At 31.5% G+C, this 10,428-nt stretch overlaps 1 protein-coding gene and 1 pseudogene across 1 annotated transcript; one reads left to right on the forward strand and one right to left on the reverse strand.

The window, feature by feature from the left end:
- Positions 1-1,379: 1,379 nt before the first annotated feature.
- Positions 1,380-5,509, reverse strand: LOC111906694 (protein ZINC INDUCED FACILITATOR-LIKE 1-like; annotated as a pseudogene).
- A 1,635-nt stretch (positions 5,510-7,144) lies between these two features.
- Positions 7,145-9,714, forward strand: LOC111906714 (nicotianamine aminotransferase 1). The gene is made up of 7 exons (XM_023902486.3): positions 7,145-7,549; positions 8,067-8,406; positions 8,561-8,779; positions 8,898-8,957; positions 9,038-9,193; positions 9,272-9,365; positions 9,464-9,714. The coding sequence occupies exons 1-7, from the start codon at positions 7,284-7,286 to the stop codon at positions 9,577-9,579; spliced, it is 1,251 nt and encodes a 416-aa protein (XP_023758254.1). The 5' UTR covers positions 7,145-7,283; the 3' UTR covers positions 9,580-9,714.
- The last annotated feature ends 714 nt before the right edge of the window (positions 9,715-10,428 follow it).

Consider the following 10,428-nt stretch of genomic DNA (forward strand, 5'->3'; position numbering starts at 1 on the left):
TTTTGGTGATTTACTTGGTTTTTGTGCCCCAAACTTCAAAAGTCCATAACTTTCACATACGAGCTCCGTGTTTTATGTTCTTTATATGCACACATAGCTGAAATTATGCTATACAACTTTTGTTTAGACTTTGCCGGCTAATTTTCATTTAATATTTAATATTATTATTTTTAATAGACCGGGACAGGAAAATCCGTTAAAAATTCATAACTTCTTCATCCGATGTTCGTTTTCGTCAGTCTTTTTACCGTTGTACTATTATTGACGAGACCTTCGATTCTCGTTTAGGTTGCATCGGCTAAAAATCACTCGATCTTTATTTCGAGTTTTTAGTTGTATACTGCTATTCCGCAACTTAGAAAATAATAACTTCCTCATACGAAGTCAGATTTGCACGTTCTTTTTATGAAAATCATCGGTTTAACAAATACTATGACTTTCATTTAAATCACCAAGTCTAAAAATTAGTTTATCAAAATCTCACTTTTTACGTCATTCGGTGTCGTGCCGGTTTTGTCGCGGATTTTCGATTGGTCATAACTTCTTTGTTATAAGTCAAATGATGAGGTTTTCGCCTAAATGTTTCTAACGATATTTTTTACAAATTTCACTACAAAAAATATGTCATTTAGTGGCACACAAAAAGTGACACTAAAAGCCCAAAAAAATGTCACTAAAGGTTTCTCAAAGAATCAACGGCATACTTAATAAATGTCACTACAAATGCTCCAACTAAAACCTTTTAGTGGCACTTTTTGTTTTTGCTGCTGCAGTTTTTAGGCTTTCAGTGGCACTTTTTTATTTGTCATAGTAAAAAAATTTCTTTTGTGGCACATATTTTGTGCCACTAAATTTGTTTTGATTTAATAATTCATGTTACTTTAGTTACACATTTTAAGATTTTAGTGGCACTTTTTATTTACCACAATAAAAGTAGTGGCATTTTTTATGTGTCATAGCAGAAGAAAAATTTTTGTGGCATATATTTTATGCCATTACAAGCTCATGTGATTTAAAAAATTCATGCTATTTTTAGTTACATATTTTAAGATTTTAGTAACAATTTTATTTTCTACAATACAATTTCATTTATAATATAACATAAAACAAATAATTAAATTGTATCACATTGAAAATAATCAAAAATTTCATTGTTTTTTATCAATATTTTTTTAACTTTTTGAATCGAATATCTATGTATATCAAATATTTCTAAGGACATGCTAAAGGGGATGACGTCAAGTCCGCATGGCCTTTATGGGCTAGGCCACACACGTGCTACAATGGCACATAAAGTAATGACCAAAGTTAAAACATGCATATAAAAATAAAATAAAATAAAAAACAAAGATATTATAGGTTGAATAAATTGTGTTATCTCATATTGTAGAATCAATGCTAGCAATTCCCTTTCGAAAAACAAACAAAGATAATCCAAAATCCAGTGAAATAAGGCTTAGTTTAGAAAATAAATAATATAACACTCAACACAAATAAATTATATTTATAAGAACAAAGGAAAGACAAAAGCCCATAAAAATGATTACTATCGTTATGATGACTTTCAGAAGATGCTCTCTGGTTAAGTGAATTAGAGTTGCTAGGGTAAAAAGTTGCTTACCTCTGAGTAAGCCATGTCGTGAAGTGAAAAAACACAATAGACAATAATAGAAGACATTAGTGGCCAGTTCTTCAAGAGGCTTCCTAAACTTGAATCTTTTCCTTCATTTGTGTTTTCTCAATATCATATGAAGCAGACTCCAACTCATTTTTTTTTATGAAAATGTAATGTTTCCTACAATTCAAGAAAATGAGTTAACAACCTACTTTTATTCATTTGTTTATTAAAGCATCTTGCTTTCATTTCTTCATATTAAAGCATATTGTATGTTGAAAAATCTACCAAGTTATAGCAATATCCTCTAGATATATAGCAATTTCACAGTTACAATCGAATGCATTTTCTTTCCTTTTTTCATTTTTCAAAGTACATTGTCCAAATAAGAAAAAAAAAATTGGATGTAAAAGAAAAACAGAGAGTTTAAATTGCATACCAGAAGCCAAAATGCAGCAATGGCCACAAAAAGTGCAAAAATAGAGATACAAAGGCAAGGCAATAAATATTGAAATTTGCATCACAAGTCAAAGTTGTAATTTGTTGCCACTTAAAAACATAATAATAGTAAATCAAGAATAATATAATCATTATTAAGAAATAAGTAAGTCACCTCCCAAATAGAGAATCTGAAGATACTAGAGAAGGAAATTTCTCTGCAAGCTTAATTTAAACCAAAAACAAAAAGACAAAAAAGAATCAACAAAAAAACAGAACAATTATTGTAAAACTAATCCCCTTCGAGATAAGCAAATTATGCTTACTAATGGTAAAAGAGAAATTAAGTCTATTAGATTCTTACTGACTTATAGAATCCAATCTGTTTTTGCATGATTATGATTAAAAGATTGTGACCTGTTATTGTTGAAGTTGTGAATGGACATGTATACCCTTCTTTTAATCAATTTTGTAGATGTTATTTTCAATTGGTACAGAGCATATATTATAAAGATACAAGTAGAGATATAAACTTGTGCAAGGTAACCTCCCAAAGTTGGGCTAATGATGAGTCCTATTCCCCATGATGTACTAATCTGTAATATATTACTCACATATTAAAAAGAAAATATTGTACAAAACCATAAATAAAGAACTTTGCAAGTTTCACCATTCATAGATATATCATGTTTGTATAAAAGGGACAATAGAAATATTCATGTTGTGTATTATTCTATAAAGACAATAACGAGTTTCTAATAATACATCAACTTCGAATTAGAATCTTATTACGTATTAAGAAAGAAAGAAAGAAAATAAAATGAGACAATTGCTTACAGCTAACAATCCCAAGGCTTGATGTTCCTCAGGGAAAAGTTGACATGCATATGCCTATATATTCATAGAAAGTTAAAAATTAAAAACTTTGTAACTTTTCACATTTTGAAGATACTAAATATGCCAAAAGGAATACCTTTATTGGTACAAGTATCCCATTTAAAAATCCAAGAAGAAACCTTGTAACAATAGCAATCCAATAATTTACACTAACACCAAAAAGTGTGTTAAAAATAACCCTGAAAAGATTAAAACCACAAGAACTATGAGAAAAAAAAAACGGATTAAGCAAACAATTTAAGTGAAGAAGTGACTAACATTGTTGATGTGCCCAAAAGAATAACTGGTTTGCGATCATATCTATCAGCCACCACTCCCCAAAACACATATGTCATTGCCCTTCAAATCATATATGTAGACCCTTCATAAGATTCATAAACATATGAAATACACTTCTGAGAATGAGGAGGGTATTTATATCTTTTTGCAATGTATCACCTTGTTCTATTGATTCATTAAACATAACGAGGAAAAGTTGCTTACCAACAAAACCTGCATAGTAACTAATGTCCTCCGCTTTCTCCGCAATGTTAAAATCATTTATCTACAATAGACATAAAAAATCATCATTGTGACGATGAGGAGGGCATTTTAGTGTTTTGCACAGAAGAGAGATTGAGAGCTAAATGGAGATGGAGGTGAACAGACTTACCATGAAATAAAGAAATGGAAAGAGAGATGATATTGGTAGTGCTGTAAAGGGAAAATGATATTATTTATTTTGAAAGGAAAAAGGAATTGCTTATCAATCATTAAAGGAAAAAGGAATTATAAATTTGTAAGTGGGGCTGATGAGAGAGTTGCTAGGGTTTTTGAAGCTCCATTATCATTCTTGAAAATATTAAATCATGCAACTTCATGTCTATATGAATTTGAAGATTTGCAAGTTGATGATGTTAAAGCATTAGGGGCAACTATGTCCGTTCTTGGTTTATCTCAAAAACCTATTGAATCACTCAAAGGAATGAAATGACCAATTCCATTCCATCATGCCAACAACTAAATTCCAATCCTTTTACGGGCTCAATTGGCTTCAGTGGCGGAAATATGGCTATGGGAAGTTGGTAGTTCGAAAGGAGTTAGAAGATTACAGTCTCACATCTTAACAGTCACTCGGATGGAATTCTCACATGATGATAAATATCTTTTAGTAGTCTCAAGAGATCGCCACCTGTCACTCTTCTCTATAGATCAAACAAGTCAACAATAAGAATAAAAATAATTACATCACATTCTGTTTTCCGTGGAATTCAATTCCATTCCATTTGTATTGTACAGGTGGAATGGATGGAATCAGTTATAAAGTTGTAACAAGTCAAGAAGCACAAAAAATAATAAGTTATAAACTCTGATACAAACACTCTTCCGCCTCGTGGACCCTGCGACTGGAGAGATTCTCATAGATGGAATTAACATATCAACAATCAGACATCATGATCTTCGTTCAAAGTTGAGCATAATTCCTCAAGATCCTACCATGTTTGAAGGAACTATTTGAAGCAACTTGGATCCCCTTGAAAAGTATACAGATGATAAGATTTGGGAGGTTGCAAAACTATAAATATAAATTTCACTGCATTCAAACATTTTGTAATGCTAGAATGAGTAGAATCTATCCATGTTTGTTACTTCAGGTTCTTGATAAGTGCTAGTTTGAAGATGAAGTGAGGAGCAAGGAAGGGAAGCTTGACTCATTAGGTATATGTTGGACTTTTGGAGTCTACCTTTTCTTTCTAAAAGCTAAAATCATGGACTCTATGTATCTAACTAACAGTTTTTATAACAAAATGTTATAGTGAGTGAGAATGGAGAAAACAGGAGTGTGGGTCAAAGGTAACTGGTGTCTCTAGGGCCTGTGCTACTCAAGAGAACCAAATTCTTGGTTCTTGATGAGGCTACTGCATCAGTTTACACAACAACTGATGGAATGATTCAGCAAACACTTGCACAACATATCACTTTTGTGCTTGATAGTGATATGGTTTTGGTTCTGGAACAAGGTCTGATTGATGAATATGATTCTCCAACAAAGTTGCTGGAAGGTAAATCGTCTTTTTTAACTATATCTATTGCTTCAGGTAACCCATCTGTTATCTGTTAATATCCTTTATTATTTATTTCTATTGATTATTTGATTGTTAACTATATGGTAAAAATAACAGGAACACAAGAAAAGAGGCTGTAGTGATAATTTTTTTACAGGACCCTAGCATTAAGGAATTAGCTGAACAAATAGCAAAAGATCCATCATTCAAATTTGATAAACCCTAGCAATTTGGGCAATGATTTTGCAACAAATCGAGCATATACAACTTCCAATTCACCAACAAATGAAATCTGTAATACGTTATTTGAGCAACAAAAATACCTAACCGTGAGCGATCGAGGAAGCGGCGACGATCGAGGAAGCGGTGGCAATCACAGAAGCAACGACAATAGCAGAAGCAGCGAAGCACAGGCCGGCGGCAGCGTGTTGATCCGGCGGCAGCGTGCATTCAGATTATTCCGCTGATGCGCTTTGAGCACATTACACGTGTTCTTAGTTATCTGGACATCCATTAATTTCAAGACATTCTTCCCATGGAAATGTAAATTAACACTTGATTCTTGATTTTATTTTAAACACACAAATTAATTAATAATTATAAAAAATTTACATAAATATGTAATACTAGTTTTAAATGAGAAATATAAAATAAATTGTTAATATTATAATTAAAATTTTTTAGTTATTATAAGAATTATCTATACGGTATTTTTAATAAATATAAAAAAAAAATTTAGTGGTATATCAAGTCATTATGCCACTAATAACTATGGAATTTAGTGACACAAAAGATTAAGTGTCATTAAATGTATTAATTTTTAGTGGCATATAATAAGTGCAGTGTCACTAAAAACCAGATATAGTGGCACATTAACCATATGCCACTAAAAATATATGTCACTATATGTCATTTTATTTGTAGTATTTCAATAATAAAATTCTACTTATTTCGAATTTTATATTTTCGTTAAATTTCAATATTTACCTTTAGATTGGATCTCATAAAACTTTCAATATTTTCCAAGTGATTTTAAACATAGTTCTATTTCATTTCTAGTAAAAACTATCCGTTAGAACTCAATACTCATAATTATATAATATTTCGTAATATTATTCACTTTTAAAATTTACAAAACACTATTTCAAAACGTGTATCTTACATAATGCATTTAATAAAAACTACAACGCATCAATGAAAACAAACACTCAAATAATTTAAATTGACATAATTCATTTCCACTAATTCCATTATATCATTTTCCATTTTCAATCAGGAAAGATTTTCACAAACAAAAATATATATGTTTCATCGTTTGAGCAATCCGTTGAATTTCCCTATCAGGTTACTCTTATCGGTACCAAAATTACACTTATTTGACATGATCATACAAACAATGCAACATAAAACAACAAATAGTAGATACCTCAATTAGCAATATTGTTCGATTCCGATAGAAAATATCAAATCAATAAAAAAACTCACAAGTCAACATCTATACAGAAAAATCAGCATAACAAATTATTTGTTGAACTATTTTTCCAAGAAAGCCTCATTTATACACCCGAAAACGTCCAAAAACGACTAGTTACAATGGCAACCTAAAGATTAAACGCGACAATAAACAGACAAGTACATAAGGTAATTGCAGCCTAGGGAAGAGTTATTCCCAGTATAAAGGACATGTCAGATAATGACCTTTTACAACATGCTATTTTTCAAAAATAGCATCAAATTGCACTAAGTCTAAAAATGTGGTGTTTTCGACAACTTAGCAAATCTCTTCTTAAATTACATAGAATAAAGATACCGACTAGATTAACTACATACGATTGTTTTTCTTGTAGTAGTACGTTTGTAAATTCTCTTCTTTTGTTCCGATTTTGAATAAAAGAATCTCTCAACCACAATTTGCGAAAGTTATTTACTTATTTTGATATATACAATTTAATCATTAAAGATTTATTGTTTTTTATTTTGATCGTTAGGTGACTTAGAAGATGACAACATAATCACGCCAAAAGACACCTCCAAAGGTAAGTGAAGAGTTCAAACTTTTATCATCAATAAATATTCCAGAGTCAAAATAGCTTTGAACAATACTCCCATCATCATGCTAGTGTAAATGCCAGGAAGATGCCGAGGAAAATACCAGGTACCTGCAGCAAGTCCAAGCACGTAGTGTTGTGTAGGGACCCACCTGACCCCAACAACCACATTTGAGCGCTCATAAATCACTTGATTTCTATCTTAAACGAACGAAATATAGTGGAAGAAGACGAAGAAGAATGGAGAAGCAGGAATGGGGTTTCAAGGAGAACCATGAGCTGCATGCTGCTGCAGCTATAACAGTCAGAAACATCCTTCAAGCCATCATTGGAAACATTGATGAAACACGGACTGGAAAACCAATGATTCATCTTGGACATGGTGATCCTTCTGTTTATCCTTGCTTTCAAACATCTACAGTAGTCGAAGATGCACTTGTTGAAGCCATTCGATCCTCCAAGTATAACTGTTATGCTCCAGGAGTTGGAATTATTCCCGCAAGAAGGTTTGCTACCTTTCTTTAACTTAATACTTTTCATTTAAATGATTTACAAGCCCAACGAAGTTTCCAAACTGTTCAAAAAATCTCAATCATGTTTTGTCTGTCCTAAAAAAACCCAACGAACTTAACATTTTGTCTAAAAAACTCAACTAAATTACACTTTCCTGAAAGTCAAATAACAGAAATAGATGACGTGACTTATTACCGGATCAGGAAAATGACTTGTTAGACCAACAAAGTTTCCAAAACGTTTAAAAAACTCCAATCATGTTTTGACTGTTAAAAAAAACCCCAATGAACTTAAACAAAACAAAATTGAGATTTTTTGAATGGTTTGGAACTTTGTTGGACTTTTTAGATAAAAAGTTAAGTTCGTTGGGTTTTTTTGAACACACAAAACATGATTGGGATTTTTTGAATGGTTTGGAAACTTTGTTGGGCTTTTAAGTCATTTTCCCTTTTGATTTTGCTCTTGAGGTTTGGGAACACGCCTTAAACTATCTTTTTCGTTCGATAATAGGGCTGTTGCGGAGCATCTATCAAGAGATCTTCCCTACAAGTTAACAACCGATGACATATTTCTAACAGTTGGAGCAAACCATGCTATCGAAGTTTTAGTAAAAGTTCTTGCTAGACCCGGTGCAAATATACTCTTTCCTAGACCTAACTATTCATTATATGAAGCTCAAAGTCGATGTAATCTACTTGAGGTTCGTCATTTTGATCTCATCGCTGAGAAAGGTTGGGAAGTTGATATTCATGGTGTCAAAGCTTTGGCAGATGATAACACGGTGGCTATAGTTCTCATTAACCCAGGGAATCCTTGTGGAAACGTTTTCACATTTGAGCATATGCAAAAGGTGTGGTGATTATTGCGTGTACTTTAGATTTTAAAGACAAGATAAATTTTATGTGATACCTTTTGGTTGATAACAAGTCAAACCAAAGAAAAACGTTAAGACAGGTTTATTTGATCTTTTTGTTACACTTCTTTCTTTTTTTCCATAATTCAAGATAGCAGAAATAGCAAGACAACTTGGGATTTTGGTGATAGCGGACGAAGTTTATGCCTATCAAGTTTTTGGAGAAAACCCATTCATCCCCATGGGAGTATTTGGAGATATAGCACCAGTGGTGACGCTTGGGACATTATCAAAACGATGGATTGTTCCAGGTTGGCGCTTTGGTTGGATAGCAATAACTGATCCTACTGGCATTCTTCACAAAACTGGGGTTTTTCTCTATTCCTTTTTTCTTTCTTGCCTCTTTCTTGAACATTTATCATATTTTTTCTTTACTTCTAGAGCACATATCAAGTTTTCCTTTTGTGGTACATTTATGATCGTGTCAGATTTCTAGTTCCATAAAGAGTTGTCTCGAGTTAACAGCAGACCCACCCACTGTAATTCAGGTATATGATTCCACAGTCTTCGATCTTAATGAGTATAATTTCATGTTCAGTTAATTTAATGATCTATCCACCATCTACAGGCGGCAGTTCCTCACATTATGGAGAACACACCAGAGTCGTTCTTCTTGAACATCAACAAGTTACTAAAGGAGGCAGCGGACTTGTTTTATGAGAGACTTAAGGAGATACCCCTTCTTGAATGCCCACATAAACCCGAGGGCTCAATGTTTGCCATGGTAAAGATTTATCATAATGTAACTAGTATTGGTTCTACATAGAAGTTTTTAAATAATCCATATGATCTGCTTCTGCAGGTTAAGATAAATATATCAGCTTTTGATGATGTAGTTGATGATACAGACTTCTGTATGAAGTTGGCTAAAGAGGAATCGATGATCCTTTTTCCAGGTAAAAGACACCCTCATAATCTCTCGCAATCCTAAACGCAAATAGTGGTCCTTCCTTTATATTAGTGTATTAATTGGTGTATTATAATGTCGTTGTAGGGTATGCTGTCGGTTTGAAGAACTGGGTCCGAGTGAGTTTTGCTTCAGAACCGAAAGTACTTGAAGATGCAATTGGGAGGATAAAAGCGTTTTGCTTGAGACATGCAAAACAGTAGTAGGATAATTGTGCGACTGAGGATAATTGAGCGTCCAAAAAGATTGCAATAAATATGGATTAAAATAATCATTTATCGATTTGTATTGAAACCTAAATAAGTTGTATGAGAAAATAATTTGAATGGGAAATCAAATATCCTTGCAAAAAAAAAAAAAAAATCAACATCACACTGTTATAATTAATAAAATTAATATTCTTTTTAATTACATTTATCAACATTAAAAATCATTAAAAAAAAAGTAAAAAAATAAAATAAAATGATATTTAATTTCTCAATTTGTATTCAACTTGTACACGTTTTGAAAATAACATTAAATATAGGCTTTAAAGGTGAAGCTGTCTTCAAACCCTAAATAAATAATGTTATTTTTGTCAAGATTCCTTTTTTCTTGTTCAATCTATTTGTCTATTAATTTATATTTAATAAGAATATCATAAAATCTTTAAATTGAAGAGGCACAACACAAATGAGCATGGCTTTGCAATTAATATGCGAAGTATATCTCCCTTATTAATTATTAATAAAAAGTATTTTGTACAGTTGTCATTGCTCTATATCTATTTTCTATTTATTATGTAACTAGTTGTGAGGCACATGTATTACATGAGTGTATTTAAAATAATTAAATATGTATAAACATTTGAGAAATTTGAATATATAAGAAAAATGAGAAAAATATTGAATTACTAAAAGTAAAGTGTTTTTTTTTCTATGTTAAATTTAAAAAAATCATTTAAATAAAATAATCAAAGCAAATTAATCACATTTTATTTTAAAATTTTAAAATTATAAGGAAAGTTCATTAATGAAATTGATATGCATTTATTATTAAATTTAAATACCATA

This window comes from Lactuca sativa, chromosome 8, assembly GCF_002870075.4.
Source record: "Lactuca sativa cultivar Salinas chromosome 8, Lsat_Salinas_v11, whole genome shotgun sequence".
Lineage (NCBI taxonomy): Eukaryota > Viridiplantae > Streptophyta > Magnoliopsida > Asterales > Asteraceae > Lactuca > Lactuca sativa.

Bases quoted from the DNA above. Each gene is read 5' to 3' on its own strand.
- LOC111906714 (XM_023902486.3), top strand. From the start codon at position 7,284: ATGGAGAAGCAGGAATGGGGTTTCAAGGAGAACCATGAGCTGCATGCT. The intron at 7,550-8,066 runs GTTTGCTACCTT...GTTCGATAATAG, and splicing joins GGAATTATTCCCGCAAGAAG to GGCTGTTGCGGAGCATCTAT. The intron at 9,194-9,271 runs GTAAAGATTTAT...CTGCTTCTGCAG, and splicing joins AGGGCTCAATGTTTGCCATG to GTTAAGATAAATATATCAGC.